General features: G+C 44.1%; 2 protein-coding genes across 3 annotated transcripts; both read left to right on the top strand.

The window, feature by feature from the left end:
* Positions 1-282: 282 nt before the first annotated feature.
* On the top strand, positions 283-10,845 carry LOC130380773 (macrophage mannose receptor 1-like). Of its 2 annotated transcripts, none has more exons than XM_056588102.1 (5): positions 283-348; positions 545-579; positions 1,967-2,359; positions 2,558-2,985; positions 10,694-10,845. In XM_056588102.1, the coding sequence occupies exons 2-5, from the start codon at positions 546-548 to the stop codon at positions 10,793-10,795; spliced, it is 957 nt and encodes a 318-aa protein (XP_056444077.1). In that variant the 5' UTR covers positions 283-348; position 545; the 3' UTR covers positions 10,796-10,845. The 2 variants fall into 2 exon arrangements, with proteins under 2 accessions (XP_056444077.1, XP_056444076.1); XM_056588101.1 differs by lacking the exon at positions 10,694-10,845 and adding an exon at positions 3,272-4,100.
* Positions 10,846-14,561: 3,716 nt separating this feature from the next.
* Positions 14,562-19,027, top strand: LOC130380427 (C-type lectin 2-like). The gene is made up of 5 exons (XM_056587620.1): positions 14,562-14,642; positions 17,343-17,377; positions 17,727-18,119; positions 18,327-18,445; positions 18,926-19,027. Coding segments are annotated over exons 1-5 (651 nt in total). The 5' UTR covers positions 14,562-14,640.

Raw genomic sequence — 19,027 nt, forward strand, 5'->3', positions numbered from 1 at the left:
TTTCCGTTGCATCATCTACGTAGCTGTGTGGACTGGATTGGTGATGGACGGAAGGATAGGTCAGTTCATTATAGATGGATTGATGTACATGCATAGGTCGATGGATCAATATAGATCCTCAGTTATTCTGTCAACCAGTCAGAAATGGCAAAATATTTTTGTTCCAGGATGCAGTAAAACATACTGCTCTTCCATTCGCCAACATTTTATAAACATGCAAATCTCTGTCAATACATTTTCATATTACATCACACCATAGGCATACATAAGATTCTGCAGTCAGCGATTTTTGCAACGATCACATCACAGAGTTCTGCTTAATAAGAAAGCTGATAGAATTTAACAAAGGTAGGACAAAACTCTTGGTGACCCTCCAAACAGATCTATACTCCTTCATAAGCGCATATATGTTCTACTTGTATGTATATATTAATTTCTAGTTGTGTGTACTGGTTATACTGTATGTTATGAGGCCATTGCAGTTTTTGTTCATTTTTAATGGTAAAGATGTCAACTGATAAAGTGAAATGTTTTTTTGTTACAGGATGCAGGAGACCATACTGCTGTTCTGTCTTTCAGGTCAGACTCGTTTGTGTGTTTTTGTCAGTGTCTATTTATGTTATGTACTGTTTCTAGCTTTCTTAATTTAATGCTACCAAGCCGCACTCAGAAAATTCAAACGGGCACTGAGAGAAGTCAGTAATAATTCTGAGAGTTGAAACTGCAGGTTGTGAATTACCTCAGTCTGGTATCCCACTTTTGACACCAAGTTTTTTGGCGCTGCTCTAATCTTTTATATAATCTGGCCGTATTGTTCTGACCGGTTCAGGATCATCTCTGTAGCAAAGTGAGGCGGGCCTGTTTACAAAGTGAGACCTGGCAGCATTGCTTACTAGCGTGTTCATAAGATGAATTCAGATACATAAAACAGATACAGTTCTGAGGGTTTGATAATCAAAGACAGAGAGAAGACCAGACCAGGAGGTTTCACAAAGAGATTTGTTTAAAATAAATACATAGAGGTACTGTTGAGAATGGGTTGGTAATTATCTTTGGAGCAGATGCAAATATCGACCTATCCCATGAACACAGAATAGTCAAAAACGGGAAGAAATTGAATACATCTATCAGACAATATCTCGGTTCAAGGGGGGAAGAACAAGGAATGATTCATGATCAATGAAACATTGTGTGGTACCAGGTTTGCATACATACAAACCTGGTTATGGTAATCTGACATTTCAGTTAAAGTCCAAGTTAGGGCGTCTGATCATTATAGCTTTTAAAAATGTAGGCCACCTAGAAAATTGCTACCTACAGTAGCTGTAGGAAAAGACTGTTCTTACGGAGGGACATACGATTCTGGATGATCCAACCCACATACTGAATCAGGAAATGGGGTTGCTACCCTCAGGTAGACAATTTAGCATGCCAAACTGCAAGTTAAAAAATATTACAACTCATTCATCCCAGCTGCAATTAAGATGCTAAACAGTAAGAAATGACTGTAACCTCGTATTTTTAGCCTTAGCCTATTGTTGCCCTGATTGCTGTTCTTGTACACTTTTACCCCCACTGTGTTTTGGCATTTTTGCTGAACTGAAGCTCTGTTTGTTTGTTTTTTGCGATCGTCTTTGTTGGGGATTATGCAGTGAAGCATATTTGTATTGTCTATTTCTGCATATATTTGATGTGGCATGTTGCAAATTTGTGACGCAGTGACTGTAGCCCAAGACGAATTTTCCCCCTTGGGGACATTAAGGTATACTTTATCTTATCTTATAAGACTGCAGAAGAGACAATTTAGTAATATTTTACAATGAGTTGTAACAGCCCTAGATGCAGAGTTTTGCAAATACAAGTAGCGAAGGACACATGATAGGACTCTAACAAGGTGTTCTTGTGCCGGCACAGAACAACTCTCAACACTGACTGTCTGCGTGCCTGGCTGTGGTTTCCCCTGCAGGGCTCTTCCTGGGCCACCATGCCTTACCTCCTATCGAATCCTACTACTACGAGGACCAGAAGCTGAGCTGGACCGATGCTCAGCAACACTGCAGGGACCTGAAGGGGGACCTGGCCACCGTAGACAACGTAGCGGACCTCCAGCACCTGAATGAGTCCAGAACGGGCTTTAATTACGACGACGACTTCATGTGGATCGGACTTTATGATGACCGCACCCGTTGGAAGTGGTCCCTCGGAGACCAGGACTACAAAGTTGGCCAAAACTATGGAACGTGGAGTGGTAATGACCCAGACTTCTGGAATAACAAAGAGAATTGTACAGGCCTCTCCTCTACAGGAATCTGGTTCGATGTGTCATGCTACAGTCTTTATGGTGCAGTTTGCTTTGATGGTGAGGTGCATTTTTTTTATTACATTTAGTTTTTAACTATGTTTAAGCAGTACTATTAAAGAGGTTTAAAGGCACACATTGATAACATATATAATATATTCTGCTCACCTTAGCCTTAGGGTATAGATTAGAAGAATATTAACTGAGATGTAGTCTCCATCTGATGCTTTTCCTTTTTTCCATCTCATTCTGTTTTAGATGAGGAGTCCAACTACACCGTGGTCCAAAACCCAATGACTTGGTACGAGGCGTTGCAATACTGCCGGTCTCACTACACTGACCTGGCCATTGTGCCCAACGCGACTGAGAGTGGAAAAGTATTGGCACTTAATCAATCAGATGCATGGATTGGTCTCCACAGATATCCTTGGTCCCTCTGGTCTGACGGAAGTAGTGCCACTTTCTTGAATTGGGGACCAGGTGAACCAAACAACCACGGAGGCCCCGTTGCTCCACGTTGTGTCAAAATGTCTGTCACCTCAGGGCATTTTTTTGATGAGGAATGTGGCCTTTTGTATAACTTCGCCTGCCAGAGAAAACAAAAACAATGGTCAACCTTCAAGATAAAGATCAGCTCTGAAGCAGACATGACGGATCCTGAGGTGGGACGCCAGATTTTGGAAAAGGTACGGTGCCGAATTAATACCATTCAGTCGAATATTATATACTTATAGGTTGTTTTTATTGAAACAATTTGCATGTTTTAATTTAGGGGTATGCCGACTCCTGTGATATAGGAAGTACTTAAATTGAATATGTTTATAAACTCTTTGTAACTTAACCCACTTACACTAACATGCCAAATTCAAACATGAAGATAGTAACATTGAAACCATGAACACAGTTGGGTTAAAAATGTAAATAGAGAAGTAACCATGACCATACTACTAACACCTTGTCTCTGTCCACCAGCTCCATGCCAAACTGGCCGAGGTGGGTGTGACTGGGGCAAATATCAGCTGGGTTCTCGAGGACGGACAGGTGTTTCACAAGGACCAGCCCAGCAAGACATGAGAGGGAGGTCATCGCTGTGTTCTGCTCTTTGTGTTTTGAAATAAACCTTTAATAATCTAAAAACAGGGCTCCAAGGAGATCCACCCTTAGGCTGAGAAGATTTAGATAATAAAATGCTCTCATTAATCACATGCTAGAATTTTGCAGCAGTTATTATTATTAGTTGTATTAGTAGTAGTAGCAGTAGTAGTAGTAGTGGTAGTATTATTAGTAGTATTAGTAGTATGGGCAGTAGTGGTACCAGTACCACCATCCCCATGGGGATTAATTAAAGTAAAAACAATGCAACAAATATTTATATCTGATAGATCATATGAATCGTTTATTGCTAATATAAGTGGTATCCCCAAATATAATTTAATGATATTTCATTGATTCTACTTTACTGTCTTATCAGCGGAGTGTCTTGTTGACAAAGAATGTTTGTGGCCGGTCCTTATTTCAGTACGTTGTTCGAGACCAACATGGAAAGAAAACTGTCATTTTGGCCATTATGTCCTATTGTGTTTATTAGAATAGAGAGTTGTTTTTCCCAAGCGCATATGGAGACACCAGCAACAAGGCGTTACTCGTCCAAAGGGTCCTGTTTGTAATGTACTGAATCATTTATGTGCTTTTACATTAGAAATGACTGACACTAATTACCCAATATCGATCTCCGATGCAATGTATTTATATCTGATAATTCAAATAAATAAACAATATATATTTCAAGGAGAAAACTAGGGGAAGTGGTTATTCTGTAGTTCTATGTTGGTTGGAGAAGCATATTGGTGTTTGTCCATCGTGAAAAGTCATTTTAGCATTATATTTTTTTTATTATATAATATTACTACATATAAATATCATGATAACAATACATAATAAGAAATACACTGAGAAAATTGACTCGCTATTGTTTGTATCAAAACATAATTTACATATATTTACCGGACGCGTCATATCATTCTTCTATTCTAATTAGCTGAAAGGTTTGTGATCGAATTATGCAAAAAAGAAGTCGCAACCAATGTTCTTAGGGTGAGATTTAAAATGGAAAACCTTTTATTGCATCTTCAGAGACCAACCTCTCTTTAAGCTTTAAATCAAATTTGGAATTGAGGGATTTCCTCAATGAATGCGACAATAAAGCTCAAGTTTAAATTCCTAGGCATCATTTAAACAGCAGTGTGGACTGGAATAGTGACAGAAGGAAGGATAGATAGGTTCATTATAGATGGATTGATGTACATGCATAGGTCGATGGATCGATATAGATCCTTGGTTAACCTGTCAACCAGTCTGAAACGCTGTGTGTAGGAAGTGAATTTTTTTTAAACCTGTCCATTTTTTTGTTACATGACGCAGGGAAACAAACTGCTTTCCGTTCGCTAGATTTTCATATGCATGCAAATCTCAGTTGTCACTCAAAATAATTTGGATGGCTTAGCATAAGTGTAACCCAGGTTACTAGGCCTTATCAGAAGTCCAGTTTCAGTCAATTGATTAGATCAATAAATTAATAAGATAGATAAAATAAATAGTTAAATAAATAAATAGGGTTTGATTTAAAATAATCTTCCATAAAATGAATAGGAATTATGATTGAAATCTTAAATATGTCAATAAATAGATTAAAATTATTAAGGAATAGGTGAGTCAATCTATGAAAAAAGGGCTTAACCCCCAAAAAATGTATGCAAAAGGATTTTCAATGGATTCTAGTAGTATTTGGTGTGCTGAATAACGTACTAAAAGTATACCAAAATATACCTCCCATTCTTGTTATAGCATTGAGCATCTTCCCATCCCTCCAGGATCTTGGTCTCCAGCAGCTGTGGGTTGCATTTGGGCATGGTGTAAGCCTACGGTGGATTGGTGTTCATGACCTATACCATGTTATTGGGCCAGTTAAGAAGACCAAAGGCATTCGATTCTTTCACACCTTTACAGGTTGTGATACTGTATGAGCCTTTCGCAACAAAGGCAAAAAGACTGCCTGGCAAACCTGGGACATTTTCCCTTAGGCCTCTCTCATCTTCAGCAAACTAAGTCAATACCCTCCTGTTCTGACTGAAAGTGACCTGGAGATCCTTGAGCAGTTTGTGGTCCTGCTGTGTGATCGATGAAGCACAGCTGTTAGTGTAGATGAGGCTAGACTTGGCATGTTTGCCCGAAAGCAGAGGCCATATGAGGCCGTTCCTCCAACAAGAGCAGCTCTGCTTCAACGCACTAAACGTGCTGCATATCAGGCAGGCTGCATATGGGGTCAAGCAACCCAGTGTCAGCCAGAAGCAGAGAGTCCTGCTGACTGGGGTTGGAAAAAGATTGGTGAATAATGGGGGTTATTTTGGACAGCAAATGCACCAGTTGCACAAAGTTGTGAACAACTAGCCAAGTGTGGCTGCAAATCAGAGTGCCGTGGAAAGCACTCTGGGGTTCACTTGCACAGAACTGTGTAATGGCAAATGTGAATAAAAAAATAAGTAGGGGAGGCATTGGCTACCATTTTTAACAGTCTTTATTATGACTCGACAGGGCACAACCTCTCAATCTCAGGTTCGACAGTCTTACCAGAAGGCCTTTGAGCTGGTCAAAATGTGAATAGAACCTTTTTTTTTTTTTAATCCTTCCTATTAACTCAGTCCAAGAAGCAAGGTGGTTTAAAAGTTGAATAATTACATGGAACAAACATTTGCAGGTGCATTAATTACAGTTACAGTAGATGTATTAATCACACCATTGTATTAGCTTCTGTAAAAATCTAACATTTACAACCCCACTGCCTAGGGGTAGTGGGGGGAGGCAACAGATGTCAATGAGCTGGGTTAGGATGAGCAAGTTGTTGGTGAACAATGAAGGACTGGAAACAACAGAGGATGAAGATGGGTTTGGTATTGGTGAACATAAAACGAGGTTCTGGGTTTTCCGACGGGTGGGTTTTGGTTCAGCTTCAGTTCGTAAAGATGAAGATTGTGGTAGTAATCTGTATAAAGAAGTTGCAATAAAACCCTAGTTTTGATTCATCCACTCTCGTGAGTCATTCTGCATCTCACCCCTTCGCTCGCTTTATATATTTTTTGTCTTTTGCGTGTTCTACAGTGCAATGTATAGCCTTCTGTACAAATCATCTTTCCTTAAAAATACAACATTTATGAAATGAAAATCAAGACTGAGGCACCCAAATGGCTATAGCAGGGGCCCTTTGTGGCATGAAAGGGAAGCTCAACAAATATGTGTGTGTTGTGTTGCATATAAAAAAGTAATGCACAACCCTGTGTGACCCTATCGACAACAAAACTTTGAAAGTAAAAGATATCCTTAGCAATCTAAGCCCTTTAATCCGAATGTTCTATGGTAGATTTACAATGGAAACCCTTTTATTGGGTCGCTACTGCATCTTCACTGAAGGCCAGCCTTTTATTGGAGCTGTGAAACAAATTTGGAATGAAGGGATTTCGTCACTGCATGCAACACTCACACGCTGTCTCAGGATAGGCAAGGCAAGGCAACTTTATTTGTACAGCAATTTTCATACACAAGGAAGACTCAAAGTGCTTCACATATAAACATTGTCATACAATAAAATAAAATGATAGATGGGTAAAAGAAAAGATATCAGGAAATGAGTAAAAAGAAAGTTAAAAAAGAATTTTAGTAATAAAATAGAAAATAAAGGCAATGTTAAAAAAGCTTTTTAGAAAGTGCAATGTATTTAAGATTTAGCAGAAAGTTAAAGCAAACATAAAAGTCTTCAGTCTTGTTTTAAAGGTGCTCAGAGTTGGGGAAAATCTTAAATCCTCAGGGAGTTTATTCCAGCTATTTGTTGCATAGTAACTAAATCGTGTTACTATGGGGATAATTAACAGATTGGTCTCAGAAGATCTTAGTGGTCTAGAGGGCTTATGTAGTGGAAGCATATCAGTTTAATATTTTGGGCCTAAACCATGTAGGGTTTTATAGGTTAGCAACATGATTTTAAAATCAATTCTCTGACCTACAGGAAGCCAATGTAACGAGTTAAGAATTGTTGTAATATGTTCAATTTTTTTGGTCTCTGTTAGAACTCTAGCAGCAGCATTCTGAACAAGCTGAAGCTTCCTTAGTTTGTTTCGGCAGACCTGTAAGGAGACCAGTGCAGTAATCAAGTTTACTAGTGATAAAGGCATGTACACGTTTTTGTAAGTCTTCGGTGGACATGAGCACTCTAAGTCTTGCTAGGTAGAAGGAAGAATAGGTGAAGTCTTTAAAGATGGATTTATGTACATGCATAGATCGATGGATTGATATAGATCCTCTGTAATCCTGTCAAGCAGTCTGAAAGGCCAATGAATATGAAGTGAAAAAAATGTATGTTAAGGGACGCAGGAAAACATACTGCTCTTCCATTCGGCACTATTTTATATGCATGCAAATCTCAGTCGTCAATAAAAACAAATTTGATATAAGAATCAAACCTTAGGCATATGGTACTTTCTGCATTCAGCTATCCCTCAATAATGGCATTAAAGGTTTTGATTTAATAACAAAGCTGATCAACAAAGCAACAAATATAGGACAGAACATGTATCTGACGTCCAAACAGATCTATATTTGTTCTTGAGCATTAATGTGGTCTAGTTATATATTTTTTTTTGCTGTGTTTAATGCTGATACAGTAAATTGAATGAAGGCCATTGCAGTTGTTGTTTTTTAATACCCAAGGTGTCAACTGATGAAGTGAAATGTTTTTTTTTAGCTGACTACTGTTTCCCTAGCATGTGAGGAAGCATTCTGGATATCAAATATAGGCAAATCCCGGTCAGAATAAATTTGGATGGATAATGCGTTTGATTTAAGAATCACACCTTAAGCCTTGGTAATGTTCTGGAGTCAGCCATTGCACAAGGGTCGCATCAAAGATTTCAGATTATTAACAAAGCTGATAGAACGCAACAAAGGTAGGACAAAACACTTGGTGACCTCCAAACAGATCTATACTTTTATTTAGCGTGTATATGTTCTACTTGTATGTACATATTCATTTCTAGTTGCGTGTACTGGTCATACTGTATGCAATGTAGGCTGATGCAGTTTTTGTTGTACATTTCTAATGCTTAAGGTGTCAACTGATGAAGTGAAATGTTTTTTTGTTACAGGATGCAGGAGACCATACTGCTCTTCTGTCTTTCAGGTCAGACTCGTTTGTGTCTGTTTGTCAGTGTCTGCTTTTGTTATGTACTGTTTATAGCTTTCTTAATTTAATGCTACCTAGCCGCACTCAGAAAATTCAAACGGGTTAGAAGAAGTCAGCACAAATTCATATAGTTGAAGCAGCAGGTTGTGACAGTTGTATCCCACTTCTGACACCAAGTTGTTTGGTGCTGCTTCAAGCTTTCATATCATGTGGCAGAGTTCTGACTGGTTCAGGATCATCGCTGTAGCAAAGTGAGGCGGGCCTGTTAACAAAGTTAGCAGCAGCATTGTTTACTAGCGTGTTCAAAAGATGTATTCAGATTCATACAACGTATACAGTTCTGAGGGATGGATAATCACAGAGAGAGAGGACCAGACCAGGAGGTTTCACATAGAGATCATTTTAAACTAAATACATAGAGTTTCTGTAGAAAAGAGTTGATGCTTATCTTTCCCATGTCTACAACGGGAAGAAATGGAATACATTTATCAGACACAACCTCGGTTAGAGGGGAGAAGAGCAAGGAATGATTCATGGAACATGGTGTGGTCATAAGGCTTCAAAAGAGACAATTTATTAATGTCTATGTTAACACAGTTGTAACAGCAGAGTTGCAACAGGCCAACATGCAGAGTTTTAAAAATAAGGTGTTATACAAGGTGTTCTTGTGCCGACATTACACAACTAAAAACTCTACCTGTGTGTGTGTGACGTGTGTGGCCGTGTTGTGTAATAGGTGAGTTTGTGCCACACATCACACAATTAACAACAAGGACATCTAGCCACAATGCTGGGATGTTTGCGGTTGTTGCACTGCTGTGGCTCTCACCTCATAACTATTTTGTGTATGTGTGTGTTTGTGTGTGTGTGTGTGTGTGCGTGTGTGTGCGCGTGTGTGTGTGTGTGTGTGTGTGTGTGTGTGCGTGTGCGTGTGTGTGTGCGTGTGTGTGTTGGTTTCCCCTGCAGGGCTCTTCCTGGGCCACCATGCCTTGCCTCCTATCAAATCCTACTACTACGTGGACCAGAAGCTGAACTGGACCGATGCTCAGCAACACTGCAGGGAGCGGAATGCGGACCTGGCCACCGTAGACAACGTAGTGGACCTCCAGCACCTGCAAGAGTCCAGAGCGGGCTTTAATTACGAGGACGACTTCATCTGGATCGGACTTTATGATGACCGCACCCGTTGGAAGTGGTCCCTCGGAGACCAGGACTACAAATTTGGCCAAAACTATGGAACGTGGTCTGGTAGTGACCCAGACTTCTGGAATAACGAAGAGAATTGTACAGGCACTTCCCCTTCAGGTAGCTGGTTCGATAATTCGTGCTACAATCTAAGAGGTGCAGTTTGCTTTGATGGTGAGGGGCATTGTTTTTATTACTTTTGGTTTTTATTCATGTTTTAGCAGTACTAGTAAAAGAGGATTATGGGCACAAATTGATAACAGATATAAAATATTCTGCTTACCTTTGCCATGCTTAATTTGGGTATAGATTAGAAGAATATTGACAGAGATGTAGTCTTAATCTGATTCCTTTCCTCTCTTCCACCTTATTCTGTTTTAGATGAAGAGTCCAACTACATCGTGGTCCAAAACCCAATGACTTGGTACGAGGCGTTGCAATACTGCCGGTCTCACTACACTGACCTGGCCATTGTGCCCAACGCGACTGAGAATGGCAAATTATTGGCACTTAATCCACAATATTCATGGATTGGTCTGCACAGACATCCGTGGTCCCACTGGTCTGACGGAAGCAGGTCAACCTTCTTGAATTGGGCACAAGGTGAACCAAACAACTATGGTGGCTCAGTTTCTCCACGTTGTGCAGCAATTTATGGTACCTCAGGGAGTTTTATTGATCAGGAATGTGGCTATTGGTATAACTTCGCCTGCCAGAGAAAACTAAAACAACGCTCAATCTTCAAGTTGAAGATCAGCACTGAAGCCGACATGACGGATCCTGTGGTGGGACAACAGATTTTGGAACAGGTATGTATGTATGTGTAAGAGTAAGTCTATTAGAATCTTGGTCTCTTAAACATTCACGATAACATCAAATATGAAGACAGAAACATCGAAACCATAAAACACAGATGGGCTAAAACATGGAAATAAATGAGAAGTAACCATGACTGCTAACACCTTGTCTCTGTCCACCAGCTCCATGCCAAACTGTCCGAGGTGGGTGTGACTGGGGCAAATATCAGCTGGGTTCTCAAGGACGGAGAGGTGTTTCACAAGGACCAGCCCAGCAAGACATGAGAGGAGGTCATTGCTGTGTTCTGCTCTTTGTGTTTAGAAATAAACCTTTAGTCATCTAGCAACAGGGCTCCAAGGAGATCCACCCTTAGGCTGAGAAGATTTAGATAATAAAAAGCTCTCATTAATCACATGCTAGAATTTTGCAACAGTTATTATTATTAGTTGTATTAGTATTAGTAGTAGTAGTAGTAGTAGTAGTAGTAGTAGTAGTATTAGTTGTACTAGTCGTAGTACCAGTACCACCACCCCCACCTGCGAGAGCTCCGGTTTCCTCCAGCACCACAAGTTGTTTCTGTAAACACTCCTTTCCTGTCCATGACCAAGAGACGGGCTGGCTCCTACCTGGAGGTCGTGCCCAGGCCCCCAAATTGTATCAGATATATCATATCAATCTTATTATTGCTGATATCAGTGGTCACCCCAAATTAATTGTAATGGCATTTAATTGATTCTGCTTTAGTCTCTTATCAGCGGAGTGTCTTGTTGGCAAAGAAAAGGTTGTGTCCAGTCCTTATATCATTATGATGTTTGATCTATCAACATGGAAAGAAAACTGTAATTTTTGCCATTATGTCCTCTTGTGTTTATTAGAAATATGAATCACTATACAAGTATCAATCTTAAGAATGAATAAAGTAATGTATCATCACCATTCAATGAGTTGTTTTTCCTATAAGGGCATAAGGGGACACCAGCAACAAGGCGTTACTCGTCCAAAGGGTCCTGTGTGTAGCGGACCGAATCATTGATGTGCTTTTACATCTGAAATGAATGACACTTATTACCCAATATCGATCTCTGATGTAATATGTCTGATGATTCAAATAATGTAAAATATATATTTCAAGGAGAAACTGGGGGAAGTGAGCTCTGCAGTGCTACTTTGGTTGGAGACGTATATCGTTGTTTGGAACTCGTGAATAGTCAATTTATTATTGTATTTTTGCATATAATATTATTACATATAATTATTATTATAACAATACATAGTAAGAAATACACTGTGAGAAAATGACGCGTCTTATCATCTTTCTGATCGTAACTTAACTGAAAGGTGACGTGAGAGATACTCACGTCAGTAACTGCACAATTCGATACACCTCTGCTCCGACGGAGCTTCACCATCAGCACACAACGTGGGTTATATCCTGGAGAAACGCCGCAATGTCAAGCAGATCAGAATGGGCTCTCCGTCTGAACAACCCCAAAGTCCTTTCCTCTGAAGTCGACACATGGAGGGCGCGTCCAATAGCCTCAGTGCAGGAAGCAGGCGGCTGGACCTTGGCCGTGGAGGCAGCCGACCACCAGAGGGCGACGGTGGACAGACCAAACGTTTAACATGCGAATAAAGGAAAGTTCATCGCTAACATCTGAATGAGCTGAATGACCATCGTATTGCCACCATTTCATTTCAAACTCTTTAATTGTTAACCATTTGATAGTGAACTATTTTCATAACTAATGCTTACCATTGGGAACCAATTCATTGCTGAGTACTTCATTCTGAACCATTTCTATGATTGAGACAATTTTTCTCTGGGTGATGACGTCCACAACGCAAAGAGGGTAGCCCCTGAGCCATCTGAGGTCCACCTCAGACATAAGTCGCTCACGGACAGAGCATGAAGCAGGTGCAGATCCCATGCTGGGGTACGCTGTGCTCATGGGGGTCGTCACTGCAACGCACCCTTCAGAAAAAACGGACACCAATCTGAGGCCCTCCACTGCGTCATTATCCACCTGAGCATGTCGAGAGGAAATGGCTGCCACGTATACCCTCAGAGTAGCTGGGGACCGGCCTCCAGCCAGCAGTGCCTGGAGGAACTCCAAAATCATTGGAACTGAACAACGCACAGGGTCCTCAGCCCTGTCTGAACACCATGCAGTAAACAGCTGCCACCTATTCTCATACTGCGCCCGGTTAGAAGGCGCCCTGGCGTTCAGTACGGTATTGCAGACATCCTCTGAACACTCTGTCAGCAGCGGGTTGGGCCCTGCAGCGGCCAGACCCATAGCTGCAGGCAACGAGGGTCCGGATGCCAGATCTGGCCCTGTAACTGAGATAGAAGATCCTTCCTGTCGGGAAGGCGCTACAGAGATGCTACATTGCCTGCGCAGCAGTGGAAACCATGTTCTCCCTGGCCAGAAGGGGGTTACCGACAGCAGCCTGTGACCCTGCTGGAGGACCCTATGTAGCGTCGGAAAAAACTGAGGGATAGGTGGAAAACCACCTCCGGATGAAGCCGCCACTCCCCCGGCGTCGGCTTGCAACGGGAGAGTAAATCTGCAGCCTGATTCTGTACCCCAGGTAAATACATTGCTCTCAGGCTGGCCAGGCGTGGTGCTGCCCACAACAGGAGGTCCCCGGGACGCCTGCAACAGCCGTGCAGTCCTGGTGCCTCCCTGGTGGTTTATGTGAGGAACGGCCGAGACATTGTCCGACCGCACATGCCGGCCTCCCAGGAAGGGAAGAAAAAATGACAATGCCCTGTTCACAGCCCGCAGCTCCGGAACATTGATATGCTCTGAGCGAACCCGAGCATGGCCACAGCCCTGAGCTGTCCGGCTCTGCCACGCAGCCCCCCAGGCCGAGAGGGAGGCATCTGTTGTGATGGTTTCCCGACGGGATGCAATGGAACCCATGATCATGCCCTGGAGAAGAAACGATCCGTCCCTCCATAGAGCCAGAGCAAGAAGGCAACAGCGTGACACCTTGAGTCCCCTGGGCCGGTGCCACCTGACATCCATAGGAAAGCAGTGCAGCCACTTCTTGAGGGGACGTAGCGCCAGCAGTCCTAGAGGGACCACATTAGCAGCAGCAGACAGTTTCCCTAGGAGGCGCAAAAGCTCCACAGAACACAGCTGCCTGCCTTCCCGGAGTAGGAGAAGGAGGCGGAGGACGTCGTCTACCCGCCGTGGCGACGGACAGGCCTTCATGGCGACTGCATCAAGAGACACCCCGAGAAAGACTGTGCTCTGCGATGGAACCAGGCAACTCTTCGTGAGATTCATCCGGAGACCCAGGTGGGCCACATGGGAGAAAAGACCAGTCGTTTCCAGAGTCTGGGATCGCGCACAGAGGAGCCAGTCGTCCAGATATGGCAGGATCGTCTGCAGGGGTGAGAGGGCTGCCGCCACACACCTGGTGAACAGCCTTGGGGAAAGGGAGAGGCCGAATGGGAGCACCTTGAACTGAAAACGACTGTAATGTGCGTGTTTGGCTGAACCCAAGTGCACAGACTGGCGACGAGCGTGGAACAGTGTCAATAGTTTATTCGGATACAGGATCGGCAGGCAGAATAGTCAGACAGGCGGGGATCAGGAACCGGCAGAATAGTCAGACAGGCAGGGGTCAGGAACCGGGAGAAGAGTCAGACAGGCAGGGGTCAGGAACCGGGAGAAGAGTCAGACAGGCGGGGATCAGGAAGCAGGAAGGATCGGTAGTAGGTCAGGATTTGAATCGCGGGAAAGCACTGTGAAACACAAGAGACAAACTGGCAGGGAATATTTGGGAGGAAAGGACTGATATAGGGGAAACACAGGTGAAGGTGGTTGGGTTAATTGGGAATGATCAGGGTGGCAGGCAGGTGAATGAGAAAACCAGGGGCGGATCAGGACAACGACGGCCTTGAAAAGCAAACCGCAGAAATTGTCTGTGGTGTGATGCAATGGGAACGTGATGGTAGGAATCCTTCAGGTCTACTGATGTAAACCACTCCCCTCTGGCAACAGTACGCAGAACCTCTGCAGTCCTTAGCATGTGGAACCTCAGGACCTTCAGGAACCTGTTGAGACACCTCAAGTCGAGGATAGGACGGAGTCCGCCGTCTTTCTTCGTTACCAGAATGTAAGTCGAGTAGAGCCCCCCCGGGTTGCAACAGGGGATCTACTGGCTCGATGGCACCCTTGTCCAGGAGGGCGGACAACTCCTTGTTGAGGGTTTGGGCTTTTGCCGGGTCGGGTATGTTGGTCATCTTGACCCGGCCACAGGCTAGGGGCCGGCGTCGGAACTGAAGTTTGTACCCTTGGGTCAGGGTTGAAAGCAACCACGGGCCCCTTGTGGCTCTGATGGAACGACGGGCAGCATATGAGACCTGAGGTTGCCCCGAGGGCAGTCGCTCAGGTGCCCGAAAGGCCTGTGCCTGCTGCTCAGCAGGCTGTGGTCGTGGGCGCTGAGACCTGAGGTAGCCACTGGGGTGAGCCTGTGGGTGAGAGCTGAAGAACTTCTAGGCCTGCTAGGAGGAGGCACACTCCTTTGAAGCACGGATAGCTACTGCTGAGTCTTTCTGGCTTGGACTGTGCGCTCAAGCGCCTCTAGAGCTGCAGATCCAAACAGCTCCACAAGTTCCACTGGATCACTGCGGAGGGTTCTCCTGCACGCCTCAGTGAGAGGAGACTGCCAACTAAACCTGGCGGCGAGCCTGGACGAGAGCGGACATCAACCGCCCCAACTCTCTGGACATCAGCGCCAATGCCTGCAGAGAAGCGTAGCTGAAATCATGGGCCGGAGCATCCACTGCAACCTCCTGCAGGGATGCTGACAGAGCGGGCATCAGGTGGGACAATTGCCTATGCGTCCCATGCGTGCCGCTGCAACCTTGGCTTTGGAGAGCAGGTCATCCGTAACCCGACACTGGGGACACCTCACATCCGGTTTCAGAGCCAAATCAGGCGAAGAAATTAGAGCAGCTATAGTCGGCTCAACTACTGGCATGCGGTCCAAGCCAAACTTGGTTGCATCCTGCATGGCTGCCAGGGTCCGACAGTCAGATAATGCATGAGAGAGGGCTCTAGAATCCCTCCAGCATGCATGCAACTCCCCCAGATACTCCTCCGATGGAGGCACGGTAAAGCTGGTGGGGGCTGGGCCACGCCTGAAGAAAGCACTGGCCTGAGCCGGCTGAGGTTGTGGCACGTCTAGCTGCAGACGAGCCAGGGCCATACGAATGATGGCTCCCATTTAGTTGTCCTCAGAAGCACCAGTAGAGCTGCGGGTCGGAGGACGGGAGCCCACTGCGGAGGCACGGGAAGCTACATCCTGTGGGACCCCATCCGGCTCATACTCAGCAAACTCGGTAGCTAAAGCTGCCACAGAAAGCACATTTTCCTCCGGCTCCAAGGCGGCTGCCGGAGGAGCAAGAGCACCTGGCTCCCCTGCACCAGTCTCAGCGTGAAAGGCCAGGAAGAGGGACTTCATGTTTTCGAGCTCCGCTGTTAATTGGCCCACCTTGGAGGCAAGCCCGGACTCCCTAACCTTCTTCCTGGAAGTGGGGCCTGCGGTCTCAACAGCCCGACGTTTAGATCGACCGCCCTGAGCTGGATTACGTCGCTGGGCTCGGGGCAACCGAAACGAGGCCCGACCGTTGTTCCACCTCGGCCAGTCTAGCAACTCTCACTGCCCGAGGCGTAATACTGCAGTTCATGCAGGGATCATCCGAAAGACCCTCCTTCAGGTGCCCGAGGCCAAGGCATGAGGGACACAAATCATGGCCATCCTCAAGCTGCAGGGAAGCCATACTAGTTGGAGTGGTCACCAACCATGTTGACTACCAGCAAAATCACACAGAAAAAATAAATAATACTCTGCTACCAACTACAAGTCACACCTATGCTGGGAGCGGGAGCGAGGGCACTGCCATCACCAGTTGAGGGCTAGCGGTCACAACGAAATAAGACAATGAATGCAGTATAAATGCCGGGAGAGGGAGCAAAAGCACAGCCTTCAACGACAAATGTTGCAGGAAGAACAGCCTAGTCAGTATGCGCGTCTGTATGCGAACCTGTCAACAACATAATTACTTGCAAAAAAAATATCCTGAGCATTAAAATCCTTTCATCAAAATGTTCTTAGGCAGAGATTTACCATGGAAAACCTTTTATTGCATCTTCACAGAAGGCCAACCTTTCCTTAAGCTGTAAAACAAATTTGGAATTAAGGGATTTCCCGAATGAAAGCGACACTCAAGCCCAGGTTTAAATTCCTTTGCATCAGTCACACAGCTGTGTGGGCTGGAATGGTGATAGACGGAAGGATAGATAGGTTCATTATAGATGGTTTGATGTACATGAATTGGTTATCCTGTGAACCAGTCTGAAACGTTGTGTGTATGAAGTGAAGTATGTTTAACCCTTTCCATACCCTGTTTTTTTGTTACAGGACGCAGGGAGACATATTGCTTTTCCTTTCGTTAGAATTTCATATGCATGCAAATCTCTGTTGTCACTCAAAATAATTTGGATGGCTTAGCATAAGCATTCAATATAAGAATCAAAATCGAGACATATGTTGCATACAGTCAGCCATTCTTCAAGAATCGCATCAAAGGGTTTGATTTAATAACAAAGCTGATAGAACGCAACACAGGTAGGACAAAACATTTGGTGACCTCCGATCAGATATATAATTTTTTCATGAGCGAGGGGATACATGATCTAGGTATATCAACACATTTAATTCGGGCTGTGTGTGATGGTCATGCTGCATGTGATTGCAGTTTTGCTGACAATTTTTAATGCTCACGGTTTCAACTGATGTTTTTCGTTACAGGATGCAGGAGGCCATACTACTCTTTTGTCTTTCAGGTCAGACTTGTTTGTGTGTTTGTCAGTGTCTATTTCTGTTATTGGCTGTTTCTAGCTTTCTTAATTTATTGCTACGTAGACGCACTCTGCCTGCTTAGTCTTACTCAGAAAATTAAAACGGGCACTGAGAGAAGGTAGTACTAATTCTTATAATTGAATGAGAAAGTTGTGGCTTACCTCAGTCCAGTATCCTACTGCTGACACCAAGTTGTTACGCACAGCTTCAATCTTTCTTACAATGTTGAGAGTTTCTATATTGCCATTAAGGTCTCAAACCCATGCTAATATTGAATTGTAATACATATATATATGTGTGTGTGCTGTGTGTCTGGAATGGTTTCCCCTGCAGGGCTCTTCCTGGGCCACCATGCCTTGCCTCCTATCAAATCCTACTACTACGTGGATCAGAAGCTGAGCTGGACCGATGCTCAGCAACACTGCAGGGAGCGGAATGCAGACCTGGCCACCGTAGACAACGTAACGGACCTCCAGCACCTGCAAGAGTCCAGAACGGGCTTTAATTACGAGGACGACTTCATCTGGATCGGACTTTATGATGACCGCACCCGTTGGAAGTGGTCCCTGGGAGATCAGGACTACAAATTTGGCCAAAACTATGGAACGTGGTCTGGTAGTGACCCAGACTTCTGGAATAACGAAGAGAATTGTACAGGCACTTCCTCTTCAGGTAGCTGGTTCGATACGTCGTGCTACAATCTAAAAGATGCAGTTTGCTTTGATGGTGAGGGGCATTGTTTTTATTACTTTTGGTTTTTATTCATGTTTTAGCAGTACTAGTAAAAGAGGATTATGGGCACAAATTGATAACAGATATAAGATATACTGCTTACCTTTGCCATGTTTAATTAGGGTATAGATTAGAAGAATATTGACAGAGATGTAGTCTTAATCTGATTCCTTTCCTCTCTTCCACCTCATTCTGTTTTAGATGAAGAGTCCAACTACATTGTGGTCCTAAACACAATGACTTGGTACGAGGCGTTGCAATACTGCCGGTCTCACTACACTGACCTGGCCAGTGTGCGCAACGCGTCTGAGAACGGCAAAGTATTGGCACTTAATCCACCATCATCATGGATTGGTCTCCACAGACATCCGTGGTCCCACTGGTCTGACGGCAGTAGCGCAACCTTCTTGAATTGGGGCCCAGGTGAACCAAACAACTATGGAGGCCCCATTGCTCCACGTTGTGCAAAATTGTCTGTCACCTCAGGGAGTTTTCTTGATGAGGAATGTGGCCTTTTGTATAACTTCGCCTGCCAGAGAAAACCAAAACAACGCTCAATCTTCAAGTTGAAGATCAGCACTGAAGCCGACATGACGGATCCTGCAGTGGGACGACAGATTTTGGAACAGGTATGTATGTATGTGTAAGAGTAAGTCTATGAGTATCTTGGTCTCTAACCCATTCAGAATAACATCAAATATGAAGACAGAAACATCGAAACCATAAAACACAGATGGGCTAAAACGTGGAAATAAATAAGAAGTAACCATGACTACTAACACCTTGTGTCTGTCCCCCAGCTCCATGCCAAACTGGCCGAGGTGGGTGTGACTGGGGCAAATATCAGCTGGGTTCTCAAGGACGGACAGGTGTTTCACAAGGACCAGCCCCGCACGATATGA

The sequence above is a fragment of the Gadus chalcogrammus genome, chromosome 4 (assembly GCF_026213295.1).
Source record: "Gadus chalcogrammus isolate NIFS_2021 chromosome 4, NIFS_Gcha_1.0, whole genome shotgun sequence".
Lineage (NCBI taxonomy): Eukaryota > Metazoa > Chordata > Actinopteri > Gadiformes > Gadidae > Gadus > Gadus chalcogrammus.